General features: G+C 31.9%; 2 protein-coding genes across 2 annotated transcripts; both read right to left on the bottom strand.

Moving 5' to 3' along the window:
• LOC134727055 (ionotropic receptor 25a-like) lies at window positions 1–7,906 on the bottom strand. The gene is made up of 9 exons (XM_063591441.1): window positions 7,810–7,906; window positions 7,254–7,316; window positions 6,449–6,499; window positions 5,966–6,046; window positions 4,874–5,062; window positions 3,779–4,094; window positions 1,656–2,211; window positions 561–765; window positions 1–234 (listed from the first exon to the last, which is right to left on the bottom strand). Exons 1-9 carry the CDS (start codon window positions 7,873–7,875, stop codon window positions 28–30), a joined length of 1,734 nt encoding a protein of 577 aa, XP_063447511.1. The 5' UTR covers window positions 7,876–7,906; the 3' UTR covers window positions 1–27.
• A 2,392-nt stretch (window positions 7,907–10,298) lies between these two features.
• Window positions 10,299–13,846, bottom strand: LOC134726427 (uncharacterized). Its single transcript, XM_063590829.1, has 5 exons — window positions 13,539–13,846; window positions 12,616–12,673; window positions 11,438–11,497; window positions 10,809–11,045; window positions 10,299–10,306 (listed from the first exon to the last, which is right to left on the bottom strand). Exons 2-5 carry the CDS (start codon window positions 12,668–12,670, stop codon window positions 10,299–10,301), a joined length of 360 nt encoding a protein of 119 aa, XP_063446899.1. The 5' UTR covers window positions 12,671–12,673; window positions 13,539–13,846.
• Between the last annotated feature and the right edge of the window lie 10,018 nt (window positions 13,847–23,864).

Genomic DNA, 23,864 nt, shown 5'->3' with positions numbered 1-23,864 from the left:
ATTTATAGATTTAGAGAAAGGTAAGTATCAAAGAGCAGATGTTGTCATTTCGATTTTACTGGTACTATTATGATCACTGATATCCATTTCATTCTCGTAGTTATCTAAGTTTGCCTCCAAGCTGTATGCTTCTGTTTCAATATCATCGTCCTTATTTTCAAGGCAAGTATCGTTAGAACGGTCAATTTGGGAATTTCCACTGTCATCACTTTTGTCTACTGTAATGTTATACTTCTGAAAAATAATTCAAATTTGACATTAATTGTATATCTTAAAGTACTTTTCATTGACATTATCAATATTGGTTGATTCTTATTTTCTTTTTATGAAATGATTATTCAAGGTAATTTTTCAAATGAAATTTTCATCTTAAAGACAGGAGAAACAACGTACAAATTAGTCTGTTTAATTCATTTAGATGTTTTCATCAGAATTCTTATAAAAATCGAAACGTTAGACCACGAAACGGTCATCCAGGGTGTTTTATTGTTAAAGTGATGGATGGGTTCACGTTATAATTGGCCGAAAACCGTTATACATTTCGATATCGGACAACTTACCTGGTGTTTTATTCTTCTAATTACCACTTCAATTAATAGTACGGTAAATGCTGAAACTACTCCTAATATTAAAACATAGAAGCTACTTTGTAGTTCTTTCATAGAAAGGCCCTTGTTTTCATCTAGAGAAGTACAAGGTGATTCTTCATGCCACCATTTACGTTTAAGAACATCAAACGTTTGAGTCTGCTGTAGAAATAGCAACCTAAAACAATACAAAATTCAAAAGAACTTACGACAACGTTAATGTAATGATAATTTATAAAATAAACTCGTTGATTAATTTTGGTATGCTAATCGCTAAGTTATACAATATTTTATACATAGTTAGAAGGAGTGTTTCTGTAAATAAATAATTTATATCTTCGAATATTTTTTTTCTGGAACAGTTTCAAAAAATTTTACTCTCACTGGTGCATTTTACATGCAGTTCAGTATGAGTCGAAGCACGACACCGATTCACACATATATAAAACTCTTTATCGACGGTTTTCTAAATATGTTGAAAAAAATACCTTTGTTTTCCTAAAAAAACAGATAAATTTTTAAAAGACCAACTATACTACAAGTAAGCAAAAAACATATGATAACGAAAATACCAAACTCCAACCAAAATTTAATTGGGAAATTCAAAAGTTCAAACAGATCAAACGAATGGTAAACAAATGACATATTTCCGACTTGGTACAGGCATTCCCTTATGTATGAAGTGATGAATTAAACCTGGTTTTATAGCTAGCTAAACCTCTCATGTGTATGGCAGTGGCATATAGTACCAATATATTGACACCGATGTGTGAACAAAGGAAACCGACATAATAGGTAAAAATGTCAAAACCAATGGTCCTTTGGTTAAGTTTAGTATTTCTTCCAAATTATTCTTAAACACTTTGGAAAATTAAAATATGAATATGTTACCGACTATAGAAGTAAGAGATTGCAGCAGCGACAATTTCTCTTTTTTAGACCATGTACTTAATATAAAATCTTCTCGGGTTCCCAAATAAACCATGTAATTTTACAGCATATACCATAAAATTTCAGTATATCATGTTGACTTATCAACATATAAGTAACTTCGTAATAAAAAATTACCTTTCAGAAATGAGTTGTCTATACTTTGAGCCTTTAGAGACGGCAAGTCCTATTGGATGTAATGCGATTGGATTTGAAACTTTTTCAAGACTGCAGTTTTGATTCGTTAGAAATGTAGCTACAGATGAATCAACAATCAGTTCGTATCCCTTATTTAAAAATGTTAACGCTGAATGAAGTGAAGATGGTAATGGATTACGATTTATATTGTCTAGAAGATCAGTAAACATCATGTTCAGCGGAAATGACCATACTGTATAATTTGTAACATTATATATATTGTCCGTCACAAAATTCTTCCAAATATTTGAAAAGTATTGCTCGTATTCGGCAAGTTTTTTAATATATTCAATTTCCCATGAACCCGTTACAACTGTAAAATTAGTTCCATCACTTTTGAGTTCATTTAACACCGTACTGCTGTCATCTATCAGTCGAATATTTGTCAGAAAGGCAGCCATGTTAGCAGTGAAGCAGGCCATGAATATTGAAGAGAAAAACCAGAAGCCACCTATTAAGATCCGTGAATATCCATTTAAACATGAATTGTCACTACCTAAAAACAAAATGAATAAATGTAATGTATGGCATAACACACATATTGTCTGAATCGATAAAAAAAAAGGGGGGAAAACGAAAGGCACAATTAAAATTTTAAATTACAAACCCTAAAACAAACTGTGTTGATCCTGGATTAAAGGGTTACCAATGCCTGCTCCATGAGTAGCATCCGTCGTGTGATACAAATATCAAGCTTAACATTCGATGTTATCGCATTCGGACACAGTTGGAACAAATCCCTGGTCACTGAGACACATCTATATCATATACGTCAACCGCCTCATATTATCGTTTACTCATTGTTGGTAGGTTGAATTCAATTGTACCATTACAAACCATCGATTAAAAACTTCCTTGTAAATAAACTCATCATAGATACCAGGACTAAAGTTAGTATACGCCAGGCGCACGTTTCGTCTACAAAAGACTCATCAATGACGCTCGAATCCAAAAAAGTAAAAAAGGCCAAATAAAGTACGAAGTTGAAGAGCATCAACCCAGTGGTTGTAAATAAACTCATCATAAATACCAGGACTAAATTTAGTATACGCCAGAGGCGCGTTTCGTCTACAAAAGACTCATCAGTGACGCTCGAATCCAAAAAAGTTAAAAAGGCCAAATAAAGTTCGAAGTTTAAGAGCATTGAGGACCAAAATTCCTTACAGTTTTGCCAAATATAGCTAAGGTAATCTATGCCTGAGGTAGAAAAGCTTTAGTATTTCAAAAATGAAAAAAAAATTGTAAACAGTAAATTTAAAAATATAACAATATCAATGACAATTCATGTCAGCACAAAAAGTGCTGACTCCTGGGCTTGTGATACCTTCGGGGAAATAAATCTTCACCAGCAGTGGCATCGACCCACTGGTTGTAAATAAACTCATCATAGATACCAGGACTAAATTTAGTAAGCACTTGTCATGGAAATGGTAAGGCAGATCTAATGGAAATTTGGTACACGGTCTTTGGAAATAAACAATGGAAATTTAAATCAATTTTTATGACGTAAGATTTTGTATTGCCTATGCGGTATCTTCGGTTTTTTTCTCAATCTTATGGAAGTAACCATAAATAAAGCAAGAATAAGTATGATGTGGAATTCTAATGAGACAACCTTCCATTAAAGAAAAAAATAAAATGTATCCGATAACTGTCATTATGTTTTATTTAAATGTAAATGCCTTCTTCTGAATATATATTAATGTAATCGTTTTAAAAAAAACACGAGTCTGGGTCCGTATCCACCAGACTACGCAAGTTTAGATTTTTCTCGAACAAACGATTTTTTCTACTTCTACGATAAATTGGTATTGCGATTGATTATCTTAACTTAAATGATTGTAAGTGTGTATTTACAATATATCATGAATCTAATAAAAATCCACAACACAGATAAAATTTTGAAACTATATGTACAAAAATCTAAAAACTGTTTGACATACATATTATATATATGTGATAATAATGCCTTAATATTGTTTAAAATTAGAAAAAGATACCATCTATATATTTTGAGATCGAGTTCATCTTCGAAGTCATACTATTTTTAAAATTGCAAATACCTTCAAAACATAGAGAAGAAACAACAAACCACACTGCGTCTCCGAAACAAGTTTTCTTTGATGCGATGGAATCAGCAGGAATGTGTTCACCTGCATATTTTTGGAAGATAAACAATATGATGCTGGTTAAAAGTAAAACCAATAAACACGACAGCCAAACAGATAAGGAAAAGACGTCTAAGAATACAAACGCCACTGGTGTGAGGCGAAATCTGAGAACTTGTAGACCAGTTGTTCCTAAGTATGGCGATACAAAATCAACAACAGAATCACGTTCGGATGTCACTGCTAAAGGCGCAAGGGCAATGTCTACTTTCTACAAAAAGAAAAATGTTCAAACATAAATATGATATTTATGAATATCTTACTAAATGCATGCAGTTTATTTATATCTTTAAATCAAATTTTCTGACGAAATATTTTTGTCGTAAACCTTCCATTGTAGAATATTATTGTTGTTTAAACTCAACCGCAAAAGTGTCACCATTATAGTCGTAAAAAAGGTTCCTAAGGGAATTGTGTAATGTCTATATAACCAGAAGCCTTGAGATGAATTGAAAATTCGTTGCCGTTTGATTGTCCTACAAATGGCACCTTTAGCTTAAGAAGTCCTCTAGTCTTTCCTGGATTGTAAATGTAAAGAACTCAACTCAACTATACATGTTGATTTAATTAATAAGCAAATGAGAGGACGAAGCCGTTCACTGCATGAAACAAAACAGTGTACTCTGATGTTTTTTTTAACGATATGGTACTTGTGTCTACTAACATCATCAAATTTCAATACTTTTATTTCTTTTTTATTTGAGTATTGTGATACTATAAATCAATATAATGGAATTTTATGCGACTTTCATACAGTGAGAGGTTTAGCTAGCTATAAAACCAGGTTTAATCCACAATTTTCTACATACGAAAATGCCTGTACCATGTCAGAAATATGATTGTTGTTATACATTCGTTTGATCCGTTTGACCTTTTGATTTGCTAATTAATTAAGGGTTTTTCTATTTGAATTTTCAGTATTCAGTATTTTCGTGATTTTTCTTTTAATAATGAATTTCCTGGTAAAATAGTATAGTATGTTAAACTAACATGATTAATTAGATCGCCAATACAGCCATTCCATTTTGACCTTTTCCTTGTTCCATGTACCCCATCATTACATTCAGTTATAATATAAGTAAAATTGCAGTATTTTGATATGTCATTTAATATGTCAATCAAATATCCAGAATAATGGACATCATTTTCTAAATCTTCTTTGAACACATACGGTTGCACCTAAAATATAAAAAATACTAGCATGTTTCGTTACCGTCCTCGTTGAATTAGTTATCAAAGGTACCAGGCTTATAATTTGATACGCCATATGCTTGTTCCGTCTTCAGAAGACTCGTTAGTGTCGCTCCGATCAACATAGTTAGAAAACAAAACAAGTGTAAAAGTTGAAGGGCATAGAGCACCCAAAATTCCAAAATGTTGTGCCAAATACAGCTAAGGTGATATATGGTATATAAAAGTCCCAAGACTTTGTTATAAGAAGCTTTTAAGTTCTTAAACAATATGTGAATGCTTGATAAATAAACAATTATTAGTTTTTAAAGAAAATCAATTGAATCCCCTAATCAGTATGAAATTGCCATATTACCATATATAATTTCAATGGAAAAATGTCAATAGATATAGGGAGATGTGGTGTGAGTGCCAATGAGACAACTCTCCATCCAAATAACAATTTAAAAAAGTAAACCATTAAAGGTCAATGTACGCCCTTCAACACGGAGCCTTGGCTCACACCGAACAACAATTTATAAAAGGCACCAAAATTACTAGTGTAAAACCATTCAAACGGGAAAACCAACGGTCCAATCTATATAAAAAAAACGAGAAACGAGAAACACGTATAAATTACATGTTAAAGTTATCAGACAAATTGAATCATTATAAAGTTGTTAACTGTAAGTTTCTTCATGTTTTCTTTTTCATGGTTTGAAGTCTTGTTTGGAAATACATTGAAAATGTTAAAAGCAATCGAAAAAGAAACCCAGCCAACCCATCATTAATGACTATTATTATTGGAGTTTGTAGGACAAACAAAATCGTTATTATTAATATCAATGGAATATAACGTTTATTTCAGAAAATCATTCATGAAAGTCTTGCATACTTTTATATTAAACTTACAATAATGATTGAAACCCTCAATGTTGGTTCCCGCTGAGGTCGTTGTAAACTTTCGTCAGAGACATTCTTGAAAGTACCGCTCTGTAAATATTGAAACAAAACCTAAATCATTCGTAACAAATAATATTGGAGAATTGTGCCGGGTTCCAATGTTACTGTGTATTAATCTAAAGTGTGATAATTAATAACAAACCAATTTTGTAAACATTTATGAAAACATGTTTATTGACTGAGCTATTGATTTTACTTCTAGAAACTGTCAAAAGAGCAACAAAGAAGCTGTTCTTTCACAAACAACGCATTTGTACTATTTTTAACATCATGTAATCACGAAATATGCATGTGAATAGTGCATTTTGTCAAAAGGACCATAAAAAGGCAAATTACAGAACTAGTGTCTCCTAAAACAAGACAACACGTTTGTACTTTTTTTAACACAAGGTAATCATGATATATCCATGTGATAAGTGCAGATGTACTTACATTATTGTTTTTTGCAGACTTAGGGCGGTGATAAGTAATCCATTCAAAATACTGTAAAGTAAAATGTAGAACGGAGATTGTGAAATATTCATTTAAAGCTTCAAATCAACCTTTTGTGATATTCTTTAGACTTTTTGTAAGAAATTGTAAAAAGAAATCACTCATATATAAAGGTATTATGCTATTATTTTTTTAAGCAACAAAAAACACTCAATCTTCATATACAATCGATTTTTAAGCCGAAATAAAGCTTACACCACAACAACCAGTGCCTTAGTCGTACGATATTTTTCAGCTCGAAACATATAAATTTTGATATTTAAAGTGCGAGGCTTGCACAACTCTTTAAAAAGTAAAATTTACCTGTTGAGTGACGAAAATTCGTAACATAAAAGTAATGTGGAGGAAAATATTTCTGTAATAATTTTATCCTTCCTTTTCAAAGATTTGCAGAAAGATGTGTTCTTTATATGCGACATCATCAGGCATGGTCGCATGACGTCACAATAAAAAAATTCAGAAGAAATCCAAGAAAATGTGACGTTAAAGTTAAATTTCGCCCATTTGTTGAGAACATTTTAATGTCCAAATATTTTTCTCATAACGATCACGAAATCTAAAAATAGCACAAAAAAATGAGAAAACATCTACCATTGAAACTAGGACAGAAAAAAACAAACCCTGGAATATCGTTTAAACTGAAAGATTAGTATTTTTGGTGCAACAAAATCTTAAATCAAATACAGCAGTTATCTACCTTTTTCACTTTTTATTTCATAAAATATATATAATTCAATTCACTTACCGTACCATTTGAATTATTCCTAAAACATTCCGCTGTAAATGTAATTTCTGTAGTGGAAAGATCCTGTATAGATATATATTAGTTCAAACAGATATATAAGAAGATGTTGTATGAATGACAATGAGACAGCTCTCCATCTAAGCCACAATTTGTAAAAGTAAATCATAAGTGTCAAAGTACGACCTTCGACACGGAGCCTTCGCAACATGTTTAAATATCACGTAGAATCGTAGAGCTATGGTTTGAGGTTAGGTATCATCATTATTGCATGAATATGATATATTATAGGGATTTGAACGTAATGTGTACAAAAACTGAATGAAAATTTTAAACCTCTGCTGGTTCAAGAGATTGGTCGGCTTTTATTTGTGTAAAAGTATTTAATTTTTATTCATGACGAAAACAATAGAAAAAAATAACTTTGTTTACTCTTGAAGTCTCATGGGAGAAAACGGTGGTTTTTTTTCTAATTCCCATTACATTTTTGTGTGTTTGCGTTTAACAGACAAAACATGCAAGAAACGCATTATAATATTAGTTAAATAATCTGTAATACCTCGGTAACTTTTTCCAGGAACAATTCCGTTGTGTTATCGTCTGTATTATTAATCTCACGTGACATGAAAGCTGTTTTGTAATCTGCATTTAGAAATGTAACCTAAAATACAAATTGTTTTGAGTGAGATGTGAGCTTTGATACAAACCATTTGAATGTCAAGGATTGAAAAGTACAAGCCGAAGACTACATACATATTTGATATTGGAAGGCTATATACATTTTTTATATTGGAAGACTATATAAATATTTTATATTGGAAGACTATATACATATTTTTATATAATAAAAGAGGGACGAAAGATACCAAAGGGACAGTCAAACATGTGAGACAACTCTCCAACAGAAACCAAATATTAAAGAACTTAACAACTATAGATCACTGAACAGCCTTCAAAAATGAGCAAAAACCATACCGCAGTCAGCTATAAAATGCCCCTAAATGATAAATGTAAAACAATTCAAACGAGAAAACCAACGGCCTGGTTTATATAAATACCAATGAACGAAATGCATATATGGTATACAACAACAAACGACAACCACAGCTTTACATGGTCCTGACTTAAGACTTCAACATACAGAATATGTTGGCGGGCGTGCCAAAGAACGAAAAGCCAAAACACTATATTCAACCTTCAAGTTGTCTCTAAAACAGATATTATTCTAGCCAACATCTAATACTAGTTAGTTTATATTTACCGTTCTGTTCAATGTGCTATAATAATCGTTTGAGAGAACTAGTATGAGACCATCTTCGGTCATGCTATAATGGTTGGAGCCATCAGTTGGTAGAATAAACCATACATTACTGGTCGTGAGCAGACTCATCGTCAAGCCCTGAAAATGTTGGCCTATGTAAATTCAAACAGTCATATTTGCATAAAACAATTTGAGTGTAATACAAATATGCGTATGACACAAACATTTATTTTTTTTCGATGAAGTTGAAATTCTAGACTATATTTTGCCGAAGTGAAATTTGTCCTTTCACAACCAGTTTCATCTTCTCTGGGGTTTTTTTAAAGCCTTCTGAAATCGTCACATTTTGTTTCTCTATTGTTTTTCTTTATGCTAAAACGTGATTAAAAGTTGTTTCGTGCTTTTGAAATTATTTTAATAATCGTATGTTTTAAATAGACATTAATTTACAGTCTCTCATACTTTTGTCTGTTTTATATTGTGTATACATGCTCTGTATGTACTGTATATCTATGTATTGAAAGTATTGAGACTAAAATAAAATATTGAATCTGAATCTTTTTTTTTTTTTTTTTTATTATATTTATTTTGTACTATGTCGCAAGAGAGTGACGACCATTTAGTTTCCATACCACCTCAATTATTATCACGAATAAACTTAAGGCATCTTAAGTTTAAATCAAAGTGCGAGTTAAAAGTATTCAATTAGTATGTCTACAAATTGATGAAATGTTTCATCTTCATAAAACCTAGAAAAAAATAGAGAGACGTTAAAAAAGTTATCAAAAAATAAAACCCTTATTTGTAACATACCATATGGAGCACTGTGGTTATTAAGGATCTATTGCCGATAAGAATGAAATGTCTAGCCAACGGTAGTAAATATGGTTCAATATCATCGTTCAAGAAAATAACAGCCGTCCCATCCTTCAAACTGTGTAAAATTGAGTTACCTACAACTTAAGAAAAAGATACATGTAAGCAAAATTATTAAATAAATGAAAGAAGTTTGTTCAGTTCAGTTGAAGACATGAGATTTCTTAATGTATTGTATTGTTGCATACAATCTTAAGCTTAAATCTGACAATTTAGTCAAATAAGCTAGTAAATGAAATGGAAATCTATATCAATGGTTTCTTGATAGCGTTTATCATTTAGACTTATCAAATTATGACAAATATTATATAAACAATTTCATAAGAAAAACTTTAATTCAACGTTTAATAAACTAATTGCGCAGTAAAATTGAGAATGGAAATGGGAAATGTGTCAAAGAGTCAACAATCCGACCAAAGAAAAAACAACAGCAGAAGGTCACCAACAGGTCTTCAATGTAGCGAGAAATTCCCGCAACCGGTGGCGTCCTTCAGATGGGCCCTAAACAAATAGATACTAGTTCAGTAATAATGAACGCCATACTAATTTCCAAATTGTTCACAAGAAACTAAAATTAAAATAATACAAGACAAACAAAGGCCAAACATACATACAGAAATTATGTAATATTATAATACAACACTTTATAAAAGTTATATACATTCATGAAAAATGCCATGCATACACATTACGTGATCAAATTCAAGTTTTAGAAGATGTTAAATGTAAAACTACTTTAGTGAGCACTCCTAGTTTTTAGTGGGGTTCGTTTTGTTTATTCTTTGGTTTTCTATGTTGTGTCATGTGTACTATTGTTTGTCTGTTTGTCTTTTTCAATATTAGCCATGGCGTTGTCAGTTTGTTTTAGATTTATGAGTTTGACTGTCCCTTTGGTATCTTTCGTCCCTCTTTTAGTCTTCTGGATGTAGTCATTTCATGTTTAGAAATTTTTGATAAATTTTCTGATTCCTTGACTTTTTCCTACGATAAATGGTTAAAAGATATCAGAGGGACATTCGAACTCATAGATCGAAAATAAACTGACAACACCATGGCTAAAAAAGAAACAAACAATTGTACACAACACAGAAAACTCAATACTCAGCAACACAAAAAACTTAATACTCAGCACAACGAAAACCTCATGCTCCACATGTGGCACCCGTCGTGTTTCTCAAACCCTGTTAATTATCTAATTCGGTAGGTCACATTCGTGAAATGCTTTTTTGATTTAGTTGATTTGGTGATTGATGAGTGCGTAACGCAACTTTTAATACTGTTTTCCTATTCCGTAGCGGTCAGTATTCGAATGTAATTTTTGCAATGTATGTCATTGCCGTTGTCTATTCTCGTTCGTGTTTGTTCTCATGATTTGATTTTTAATAATAACATATTTGATTTACGTACAAAAAATGTATTACCTGCTCCAGATTGATCTGTTATTATAGCCAAATTGTCAAGCTCCATATCCCACATTTCAAAAATATGATATAGAAATCTAGAGTAATGGTTTCCAAGGCTGTCAATGAAAATATACGAAGATGGATATTGGATCCCGGCATGGTTTTCAAAACTAGATATATAGGGTGTATGAAACTCAGTGTCATTATATTGCGGTGTAGGCATGTCTGCACTGGTATCGATTAAAATCCTTCGATCTTCAAAAAAAATATCACGAAATGACATTATAGTGACTTGAAATATTGAAACATCAATTTTCCGCAACACAGATTGATGATAAAAAAATAAGTAAATGTTTTCAGGATCTTTTGAAATGTCTACAACAATTGACGAAACAAAAAAATATCCCATCTTTAGTGATGATATTACTTTTTAATTAGAGTAAAATAAACAAAAGTAAGAACAAAATGAAGGAAGTGATTATAAGTCCGTTTCGTAATAAGCGCATGTATCTAGTTAGACCGCTTTTAGTTAATACAAGCAGAATTCATCCAAATGAATGATGTATGAAAAAAAATTACATGATACATATTCCCTAAAATGATATCTATTGCCAAGGTAAAAAAATATGTAATTACATAATTGTTACCTAAAGTTCTATTCAAACTCAGCATAGAATAATTTCCTGGAATTTCATATAGCCCATTTACTGAAAAAGAACAAAAGCACACTCATGAATCAATCACTTATACATTTTCATTAAATTTGGAATAGCAAATAAAACATAAAATAATCAGCTTTAATTTAAAAAAAGGTACTAGCTGTTTTAGATGAATTTTCATAACAAATATGCTTACGTGAAGTGATTAACCTATCAATTAGGATTTCAAAGTATATAATACAGTTGTACGTGCAATGTAATCAAATACAATATTTAAATCAGGGGCTTACATTGCTTAGAGGTCTTATTCACCTATAATGTCGAATGTCGGATGTCTTCTCCGGGACTGCCTCCTCTCTCACCACAAACAGGCCGCCATGATATACACGTGGGTATATAAAGTGACGTTAAACGCCAAAAATCAATCAATTAAAAGATGGCTGAATGATTTCATTTTGAGTTAAACGCCACTTTTAAGCATAGCGTTTGTGCTATTTCGTGGCGGCCAGTTTTTATTGGTGGAGGAAGCCGGAGTGCCCGGAGAAAACGATCGACCTTCGATAGAAAACCTGACAATCCTAATCTTAGATTGCAGTCGAGTGCACCCGTACGAGCGGGATTTGAACTCAAAACCTCAGTGTTGAATGGCTAGTGATAATAGTAGTAACTATTCAGACCAATCGACCACCGAGGCTCTGGGTGGCTGAATGGCTGAATGATCCACCGTGTTTGATTTTAGTTCCTGTGGTTGGAGTGACTTCGTGTGTTCTGTTAGGTAAGCTTTATGATACTTTGCTGTTCAATTTCTAACTTGAGATTGCCTGCTCGTATATCAGTTTGCACACACACGAACTTGGTTGCTAATGATAGAAGACATTACGACCTATTTTAAACACTCATCTTAACATGATCACATGATCAGTGAAGCCAATCACATGATATTCTAGAAAACTAGTGCGCCGGTACTGAATCATTTTCTCAAGGTCATATTTCAGAACTTGATCATGGTTTAGGTGTCCTTGAATACTATAGTTTTAGTTTCTTTGTTTTTAAAATAGTAATTATTCCAATTTTGCTGATTAAAAGTCTTTCCTAATTGTGCAATTATTTCAAAAGAAAAAGATAAAATTACATTTTGGCAAGAAAAAGAACTTTAAAAGACTAACCTTTGAGTAACGTTAACACTATTACACAAACTAAAACATAGTCTCTAATCCTCATGTCCTAAAACAAAAAGCTACTTTGATAAAAAGAATCATCATTATAAAATGTTATCTTTTATGTTTCGAGATTATATAATTCATCTAATAGTGTGTGTAATTAGATGTAATTTTAATGGTTGTTTTCAAGCTTCAATGAAGTTTATGTTATGTCACACTATTGCTTATTTTATTTATATGCAGGATAATGACTGCGTTGCCATAAAAGAAATTGTAACACTTCTATATCATTTTCTAATTGCATAATGGTGTTTTGTTTATACATAACAATGGTTTGCACGTGCCGCCTTGTTGTATTTGTGTGGCTACATAACACATATAAAAAAATCTTTTCTACGCATCATACTAAAGATAATATAGACGGGTGCCACATGTGGAGCAGGATCTGCTTACCCTTCCTGAGCACCTGAGATCACCCCTAGTTTTGGGTGGGATTCGTGTTGTTTATTCTTTAGTTTTCTATGTTGTGTCATGTGTACTATTGTTTGTCTGTTTGTCTTTTTCATTTTTAGTCATGGCAGTTTGTTTTTAGATTTATGAGTTTGACTGTCCCTTTGGTATCTTTCGTCCCTCTTTTATATTAATCTCAGAAATTATTGAAATATCATGTTACATTTTTTAGATTGGAAAACAGGTTCTTGGGGAATATATTGAATTAAAAACAGTCGAAAATAAAACGTGTAGCTCTTTGCATTTTTTTTATTAATTGCAGTCCAGATAGTTCGTATAGAAACCCATACTAACACAAGGAGGGACACTTTCAAAAACATGTTTTATGACTATGCCATATGTCATAAGACCATCATAAGACATGTCTCATCGTAAGATACTTTCAAAAACAAGGCCCCTGAACTATATTTATTACTTACGGTATAGGTTTTGCTCGTTGTTCAACACCGTTTTGTGATCTTTACATCCGCTTCATCTGGGCCCTAGAGTGTAGCTGTTTGATTGTCACTCATTCTGCCTCTCTTTTACCTTATATGTAATGTTACTGGTCCTAAAAGCATCACATTCTTAATATGTTTAATCGTGGTCATTTAATCTCGCTCACAAATAAAATGTCCAACGATTAATTTTTAATCATAAAGAGACTTATTATTATCCATACCGGATATTCACATTATAAGATAAATAAGAAAATGTCCAACGACAATAGATCAAATCAAATGAGCAATGTAACAAACGTATATGTATATTGTAAATGAATAATATGAAAATTAAAAAAATGTTTGACAATGAAATGGTTTTACTTAATATTTACTTACTTTATAATAATATTTATACTTACACATTTCTTGTGTTATGTAAATCTCCGTAGAATTGGACATTTCAACATTAATAATCGATTTGGTCATTACAGCATCAATCGATCTGTTATTAATTGATCAAGAAATTTAATAACTAAATGCCTTCTGGGTTTATATTCCAATGTATAATTGTTAGACCAACAGTGCATTTACTTTGCATTAGAATGGATTGAAATTAAACTGATTTTGATATTGACAAATTTTACAGCAGACGATTATCGTTCAAATCTTTTGATTTTCGATTACAGTGTTTAAATTGCGTTGTCGTTTTAAACATAATCGCTTATGTGGTACCTATTATACCACTTTCAGAGAATAGCGTGCATTTCCTGTGCTTATCAATTACGTCTTTTTATGCATCTTTGCATTTTTCTATTGAGATTAAAAGCCAAGATTGAGATCTCATCAAAACTAAGATTAATCAGATTAAACCCATTACATGTTCATGGGCCCATGACCAAAATCTTGTCGTTGGTGAAAGCAAACTTGTGTTTTGCACTATAGATTCTCATCGGTTGGTTAAAAAAATAGAAAAGTAAAAAAAAGTGGCTTTCTTTCTATCTAAATTATTTGTAAACTTGAAAATTAAAAATAGTTTACATGTCCTGAAGAATACGTGAAAAAATCCGTAATATTACCAATTCAAGTCTGTTGAATTTTTAAATTTTAGAAAAAAATCAATTATCATTAGGCGGCGGAAGATTACTTCGTATTATAAAATGCAGCTAGATAAACAATTGCTAAAGACACGCGTAAGTGTACATTGATACATTTACAATCAAGGTCTATTTATTCACGTCGATCAATGACTCTTTATATGAATTATGTATATATAGCAATGGGAACATCGTGGCATGTAAAAATACGGGAAGTATAAATTGCAAACGATCTTTAAAGTGCCTTAAACTTTATTGAACCAACTTGAAACTCAACGCTAAAACTAAAATCATATTTTTATATTCTGCTTTTATAAAGTTTGAAAAAAATCCAAGAATTGTTAGTTGTTTCTTTTAGACTTTTTGTTATTTAAATATACCTATCCCCCTGTCCCGAATTTGACCCAAGGAATACGTTTGTACTATCATAAGCAACACGTGGATCAGGACCTGTATACTATGCAGGAACACCAGAGATTACTCCTGGTATTTTGTTGGTGTTCTTGTTGCTCGCTCTTTAGTTTTCTACTTAATGTTTTGTTCACTATATTTTTTTGTCTGATGGTCTTTTACCTTTTTAGCAATGGTGTTTTCATGTTATTTTTGATTTATGAGTTTGAATGTCCTGTTTGTATCTTTTGCTTCTCTTATACAGTTAGTATGTTATAATTAAGAAATAAGTAATGCAAGCTATACTTTATTAAAGTTTTAACATAGGTAGGCATTATATTCGTGATTATTTTTGCCCGAGCAATAGTGAGTTTGATAGTGTTTTTAAGTTAATGAATATATTAAATGCATGCCAATTTGATAAAATTCATTATTCTGCAGAAGTCAATATACGCATGTCCAAAAAATAATATTGGATTTAGAGCATGGGTTTATACATAAAGCGAAAGAAGCACGCCATATTAGAATAAACGTTTGATAATTTGATTAAAATCGGTGACCACGAATTCGGCAGCTTATGACCCTTCTAACATATCAAAAGTACTCCGAAAGACAATTTTAAATTAACGAACCAAGGCCTTAATATACATTTTGTTAATCGCTTACCACACCTGCCGCTTGTTAACATATTTCAATTATAATTTTGTTTTCCTAAAAAAAAATCAATTGTTCAATAAATAGTTGACCTAAGGTACAAAGAGTATCTTTTTATTGTTTGATTTTCATCCTAAGTTGATAATTAAATGTCAAATGTTATTAACAAATCAAATATTTATTCAGTTTGGTTAGAGTTTTTTTTTCTAATTAGAAGTATTATGATGTGTATTTTTGTAAATATCTAATATTATAATTTCAAAAGACAGGTCGCGTGTTGTGCGAAGAATTTTTATCGCTGAGTTCATTCAACTACTAGTCAAGTAGTATCAGTAGCTAACCATTGTCATCACTGTCATTTAGTCTCTTGTAGAGTTGTCTTATTATATCTTTAGGTTGCAGTCTTGTAATTAACTGCTCAATAGGCTTACATGCAAAACAGCTGATCTTTGAAAATAAAAAAATAAAAATGCTACATAGAAAGAAAAAAAATCATGCTCATATCATGTATGTACTAATGTGAAATTGTGATTGAATCGAGAAAAAAGTGGGTCATGCCACGAAGAATAAAAAGTTACGTAATCCACTTCCAGTAAAAATGATAGGCTTCCATTTTCCTGTATTGATATCCCCCAAAAGATGCAAGATTTTTTTAAAGTCTTTATATATGTTTCAATTCAACATAAACCAATAACCAAACAGAAAAAAAATCAGAAAAAATGCACTATTCTGTTTCCCTCCATGTTTAAAACTGGAGTTGTAATACAAGACTGGTACCTTTATGTCAGTCCAGAGAACAGCATCGTCCCTGCTGCCAGGATACATTTTGTCAATAAACTTCAAACAATTATATAATTGGAATGTATCAATGGAGTATATAAACCATGACATTTTAGCATGGATTTTTTTATTAATGTAATTTTGTGAATTTGGCTCTTAAACGATTTATATTTTTGGTTTTCAAAGACTTTGTCTCGAGCACGCCTTAGGCGAGTTGTTCCAGAGAAATCATATCAAGACTTGTTTTCTGTTCCGTCTTAAAGATCACTATAATCACTCATATATGTATTCTATTAGAAAGTACACCCCCGGGCAAAATATATACAGTATGAACATTATAAACAGAAAATATATTAATCGATTGAGTGATTGGTTGATGTTTAATGCCGATTTCAGCACTGTTGTGCTATTTCGTAGCGGTCAGTGTGCATGAGTGGAGGACGTCGGAGTGTCCAAAGAGAACCACCGAACTTTGTAAGGACAACCCTTGTCAATGAAGATTGAAGTCTAGCGCACTTCCCCTGTGATGGATTCGAACTCACAAAAACAGTGTTGATAGTTGTATTATATAGATCAACTACTCAGCCTAAGAGGGTTCTACATAAGGCCACACCAATTTGATTCCTTGTTCGACGGACCCGCTCCACCTATTTTTTTTTCAAAACAGACTTTTTTTATTTTTTTATATTCCCGCTTCCCGCATCCGGAAATGTAATCATGTCCATTTCCCGCACCGTTGTTTTTGTAAGTATTATATAAAAATATCAACATTTGTTTTAAAATCACAGTCTAACCTGTATATAACGACTTTAAACATAAAATCACCCCACCACAAGGTGTAAATATCTGTGAGAATATTTGTTTCAGCATGAAAGTCAACCTATTTATCCAAAGAGGAAGTGCTCCGATATAAATTTATAACAGCGCGGAAATACCTGTGAAGAACAAACAATTGGTTTCGTTTCCCCTTACTTATATTCCCTATCAAAACATGTTCGATGTTAGGATAAAGTACGAAGAACTTCTGAAGGATTTGCCTTCAACTGCAATTATATTGTATCCTGGCGAAACAAAACTTTCTATAGCCACTGCATGTTTATGCACCTGTCCTGATTGAATCAGGGGCCTTTCGTTCAGCAGTTATCGTTTGTTGATGTTGTTCATAATTTGGTATTTTCCTGTTTGGATATATATATAAATTAGACCGTTGGTTTTCCTGTTCGAATTGTGTACGCTAATAATTTTGGGGTCCTTTATAGCTTGCTGTTTGGTCTGTATCAAAGCCCTGTGTAAAAGGCCGTACTTTGACCTGTGTTTGTTATAATCAGGTTGAGAACAACCCTCCCTCATCACCCTCAGATAAGGGGTAATTTTAGTGATGTAGAAAAGAAAATTGAAATACCAAGGATTTGTACAGTTCTTCTATAATACAAAACCTTTGAAAAGTTAGAATTTTGTACTCAAAAAGAGATTAGAGTTGCATCATATCTTAAACAACTTTTTCTATCTAAAAGAGGGGTCCACTTATTTTGAATAACATGAATAATATTAAACTGTTAAAGTAAATGTGTTAAGATGGTTAAAGTCCAGGAATATTACAAATTCTTGGACATGTTTTGACCGTTTAATACCAGATAGATATATAGTTCTTTGAGAAAATATGAGCTCTTTTATACAAACAAATATATTATAACTTATATTGATCCCTCACAAAACATGTAAATGGGATATTTATAACATTAAGGGGTTGCCCCCAAACTGATTATGACTTGAATGGAGAATAGTTCTCTTGTCAGTCACACACACATAGACCAGATTTAACTATTTTTTGGTGAACAGAGAAAAAATACATCAGAAATTAAAGAAATGTCAACACACAATTGATCAATCAAGTTTTAATATAGTCAAAATTTACTTTTTAATGTTTACAAAAAAAAAATTATAATCGCTCGCCTTTACTTTTCAAGCTTCGCCTCAAAAATTTGCAAATTAAATATTTATTTTTTTAAAGAGGTAGGGCCAATATGCCGAGGATTTTTTTCACAGACGGGCCAATTTCAAAATGTGCCCACAGAGTAAAATTTCCTATAAAATCCAAAAATAAAAATGCTTTTTGATCAATATCTAGATTTACATATAGTATGATTTGTGTGATCAATAGTTAATTTAACCCTAAAAAAGGATGAAAGTCCAATATCCGGATTTTCGGGTGTTTTTATGTGGAAAAAACAGGGAATCCCCCAAGGAGGACATTTCAAACATAAGAAAAATTATGCTTTTTATGACTGTTCTTATTCATACTACTTTTTACTTCAAAAATGAAATTGGTTTAGTGTGTCCTTATTACATAAAAACAACTTTTTAAAGAAAAAATTGTAACATCGATAAATTGTACCAATATAGCTTCTAAATAAGAGTCATAATGGTAAGAATCGCCGTAGCTCCACCAGTAGAGCACAGAACTACTAATAAATGACGCTCAGAACTTTTGCATTTTTTTGTGTTGTTATATTAAATTTTAAAGTTTCGATCATATTTTTTCGGTTGTTTGCTTGATTCATAGAGTCATTTTGGTTCATTTTGACTATTCAGTTAGTGTACTAGTAAATAATTTTACGTGTATCAAAGAAAAAACAATGTATCGCTTATTGTGTGCAATCCTATGACTGTCCATACTCTTGAATTACTTTCTATTCATATGTTTACGTTATTACATATATCCAAGGGACAACTGCCGTCAAACTGATGTAGGTGCCTGTACATAACCAATTATTATTTTATAACACGAGAATTAATTCTATAGAAATTAAGCCTACATGTTGCGGGTGTAATATACACATAACTTAAAATAAGGCCATTGTATACAATTTTCATAACAACAAAACACATTTCGTCGAAACCTTTTTTGAACATGGTATTATATGTAACAAATGCAGTCAACAACAATTTTGTCGCCAAATCACAAACTGTAAAGATACTAGTACTGAAATTTTTACCACCGTCTATACACGGGTACATAACTCATCAGAAAAATAAAACAACATAACAGAACAAATCAGTTACACTACAAATCGTGATTGTAGGTAAAACATCAAGAAGCTGTTGCATCTGTATCACAACGAAGGGCCAATTTGTTAAAATTACAGAAAAGGCAATACAACATGAAATAGTAACACAGGGTGATCTATGACCAACTGATGTAAGATGTTCTCCGGTTAAAATATATACATGTACATGTATTTTCTTGTCTAATCTTATAGACAATAAAACCTTAAAAGACCAGGACAAATACTGTGTAACATATATATAGATATACATATTCAGAATGAGAAAATCACGATTTGAATTAGTTCGATATTATTTGGCTCCTTGAGAAGTTACATGGTATGGCACCTTGCATAACATGCATAAAGGATGTTAATAATAAAATAAAATCAATATTAAAAAATCAATAGTCATGGCCTTGTTTTTGTAGGAATACCTGTTCAAGGTATGAAAATAAATGATGTGACGTATTTTTATGTACTATAAATAGCATCTATCGGGCTATTTAAAACATGATTTACCTATATTATCGAATGAAACAAAATGCCGACAAATTGTCCCTACCTCTTTTCAAATCGCTCGCTCGCCCCATATTTTGGAGTCCAAAAATCCGTAGAACAAGAAATTAAATTGGTGTGGCCTAAGCAAAATTTGAAGTGCTTCCTGATATGCAATTAAGTTAGATATTAGAGTGTAAAAATACGGTCAAGTAGAGCACTAAACATATTCAGCGAACATTGTCATATGTAAGGATAGTTACCTTTTTTTGTCATGGTATTAAGTAAATGGGTGCTATTGCTAATGACTAATTAGGGCGACAGTAATTTATCGATGAATAAATCTGATAAATTAATTGGAATAGAACAAATCAAATTATCAAACAGATACCAATATACACTAAGTACAAATGTTACAATCGGGATCATACGACTTTTCAAGTATCTAAAGATGTATCCCCTCGTAAACATATCTCTAGTGAGTTGAGACACCAATAAATCAAAGCGGTCGATCAATTCATTGTGTTAACCGTAAAAACTTATGTACTGTAGATTCCAGTTGTTCTTACTCTGAACTGTGTTGGATTAGTTCAAGTATAAGTACATGAGTTTAAAAAAAAACGTTGGTAGCCAATAGATCAAGTAAAGAGGTCCATAGACGGCTCATTAGCTCTTGTAACATAAACATTTTGGCTTTTGAAAAGTGTTTGGTCTAAAACTTATATTATTTTATATAGGTCATTTTTGCACTATATATTGCATGCGTTTGTTTGGTTTTTTTTTTTTGTGGATTGCATTTACAGATTTGATGGCCATGACTCAAAGACATCAATGAGTGTCACAACATGCATGCATTTGGAAAAACAACAAAGACGAGAACGATAGAAATAATACTTTTTACGTCATTATTAGAACCATTCTTTGTTTTATATATCAAATTGCATTCCTTACTTCTGACAGAATGTAGTATTGTTCACTAAGCTTTATGAGGAGTCATATTCCTAATGGAATGAAACCGGTGACATTGGTACAATACATATGTTTTAACAAACAATATCGCTCTCAAGTCTCTCATTTGTAACGTCGAAATTCACTTGGGAGCGTTTATTATTCGTGTTTGACGATAACATTTTCAGGTAAGGCTTCTTCTATGCAATTATCTAATCACAATAAATAATAATACTGGTCTTTAAACTTTTCATAACTGCAATAAAATGCAAGATTGTTTCATATTACATTTTATAATGAGAAAATATGCTAGCTTTCAAGATATGATAGATCGTTTGTCTGCTATTACACTAGAACATTTTTTTTAAATTTATTAATCTTTTCGTTTGAATTATCAAAGCGAGGTAATACGATCCAAATCATATCAGATAAAATATTGTCGTTACTTATGATTTTAAACATATATTTCATATGAATGTGATTTTAAATGTTAAAACAAAAAAACATATTGTTGATTTCGTTAAAAATTACATGTGATTGGGAATAAAAATAAATAATAATGTAAAGTTTCACTTTTGAATGGATGACTGCATTTTACTTGAATATGAACAATATTGTACAAGAAGATGATAACGCAGATTAGAATTAATTTTCTTGAAGTAGTTAAGTCTGCATGCGTTTGTTATATAAATTGAATGTCAACATTGACTTTCTAGTACATGTATTACAGTTTGATAAATATTTCCATAGCAACATTTGAATTTGTAGGTATTTAATTTATGCTTAGTTAACAGCGGAGTGGATAAAGTTATCTTAATATATGTTAAAAGTTGTTTAAGTGATGACCTTTAGTTCAAAAGATGATACCAGTTGGTGGCCTTCTGCTGTTTTCTGCTCTTTGGTCAGGTTGTTGTCTCTTTGACACATTCCCAATTCCCATTCTCAATTTTATATATATAACCGTTCTATCACTGTTTCGTTCATATAACTGTAGAACTTTTTCTCTTGACTGATTGGTTGTTACTTGCAATTATTTCATGCATATTCAGGACGAGAATAAATTAATAATTTTACCAATTACTAAATAAGTAGATTTTACAAGGTAAGACGCCATGGAATGAGAAGCTAATAGAAGAAACGCGAGTCTTGGATACCAATGAAATCAACATTTGCGTAAGCCTAATATCGTTGTTTTATAAGCACTGTACAACTGCTGGCTGATGTTTCGTCTTCAAGGGTAACACAAAACCAGTAGTAAAAACTTTTGACTTGAAATGTAAACTTACTGTTTATAAATTTTGAATAATACGAACCCTAAGGTTTTCTATTCATACGCATACCTCAACCGTATAAGTGCAATTTGAGAATCTTTAGTTTTTAGATAATATTCGATTTCAAAAGAAATGTTAATTGTTATTGACTTTGAACATATTGTGAGTAATAGCGAGTACTCTCCAATCTGTACTTAGTGTCCTTCTTGTTAGTAGGGATGAGGGGTGTATAAAAACCCTGCCACGTCCAGTCTGTGTTAATGTTTGATGTTTTTCTGCTATAAAATTGAGAATAGAAATGGGGAATGTGTCAAAGCGACAACCCGACCATAGAGCAGACAACAGGCGAAGGCTACCAATGGGTCTTCAATGTAGCGAGAACATCCCGCACAAGGAGGCGTCCTTCGGCTGGCCCCTAAACCAATATGCATATACTAGTTCAGTGATAATGAACGTCATACTAAACGCCGAATTATACACAAGAAACTAAAATTCAAAATCATACCAAACAAACAAAGGCCAGAGGCTCCTGTTCAAATTTGCGGCGTGGTTAAACGTGTATCGATCTGATGAGTGAAGCCTTTTTCTCCTATTTTCATAGTTTGTTCTCATGATGAGCTGTTACAAACCCGTTCCATGTTAGGGAATGTTTGAACGCTAACAAACGTGTTTAACCCCATCACATTCTTTGTGTTCCTTGCCCAAGTCATGAGCCGGTAGTTCAGTGGTTGTCGTTAGTTCATGTGTCTTTCAAATTGTTTTTTCGTTAATTGTTTTGTTATAATTATTAAGTATGTTTTCTAAGTTAGATATTTCGTATTTTTCAAGTCGGAACCTTTTACAGCCGACTTTATGGTATTCATTTTTCTCATTGTTTATGGCCAACGGTTGCCTATAATCGCTCATATATAGATATATGAGAAGATGTGGTATGAGTACCGGCGAGACAACTCTCCATCCAAGACACAGTACTTTAGTATGTAAAAGTAAACCATTATAGGTCAAAGTACAGTCTTCAGCACGGAGCAATTGTTATATACACCGAACAGCAAGATATAAATGACTCAATTAATGACTAGTGTAAAACCATTAATAGTTATCAAAGGTACCAGGATTATAGTTTCGTACGCCAGAAGCGCGTTTCGTCTTCATAAGACTCATCAGTGACGCTGATATCAAAATAGTTATAAACCAAACCAAAACAAAGTTGAAGAGCATTGAGGATCTAAATTTCAAAAAGGTGTGCCAAATACGACTAAGGTAATCAATGCCTAGGATAAGAGAAGCCTTATTTTTTCGAAAATTCAAAAAAACATTTAAACGGGAAACCAACGGTCTAATACATATATAAAAAACGAGAATCGAGAAACACGTATGAGCTACATCAACAAACTTTATTCTAACTTTGGTGGATAGTTGTCTCAATTGGCAATCATATCCCATCTGTTTTGATTCGAATTCCAGCTATACTTTGTACTATAATGAACAATGATGAAGTAAACTAAATCTTTATATGTATACCATCTTTTAACACTAAACTGGCAACTCAAATCCAAATATATTTAACAGTTAAAGTTTTGAAAAAACATTCTTTATTTATTCTTGATAATTATAGATTACAGTAAAACACATTTTCATTATTTA

Source organism: Mytilus trossulus, chromosome 7 (genome assembly GCF_036588685.1).
Source record: "Mytilus trossulus isolate FHL-02 chromosome 7, PNRI_Mtr1.1.1.hap1, whole genome shotgun sequence".
NCBI classification, from domain to species: domain Eukaryota; kingdom Metazoa; phylum Mollusca; class Bivalvia; order Mytilida; family Mytilidae; genus Mytilus; species Mytilus trossulus.
Note: the sequence above shows the minus strand (reverse complement) of the source record. Positions and strands in the feature narration are given on the sequence as shown.

Bases quoted from the DNA above. Each gene is read 5' to 3' on its own strand.
- LOC134727055 (XM_063591441.1), bottom strand. From the start codon at position 7,875: ATGTCACGTGAGATTAATAATACAGACGATAACACAACGGAATTGTTC. The intron at 7,317-7,809 runs GTATTACAGATT...ATATCTATACAG, and splicing joins TCCTGGAAAAAGTTACCGAG to GATCTTTCCACTACAGAAAT. The intron at 4,095-4,873 runs GTTAGTTTAACA...TTCTTTTTGTAG, and splicing joins TTGGCGATCTAATTAATCAT to AAAGTAGACATTGCCCTTGC.
- LOC134726427 (XM_063590829.1), bottom strand. From the start codon at position 12,670: ATGAGGATTAGAGACTATGTTTTAGTTTGTGTAATAGTGTTAACGTTA. The intron at 11,498-12,615 runs GTTAGTCTTTTA...GTTCTTTTTCAG, and splicing joins AGTGTTAACGTTACTCAAAG to TAAATGGGCTATATGAAATT. The intron at 11,046-11,437 runs GTAACAATTATG...TTTTTTTTGAAG, and splicing joins GAGTTTGAATAGAACTTTAG to ATCGAAGGATTTTAATCGAT.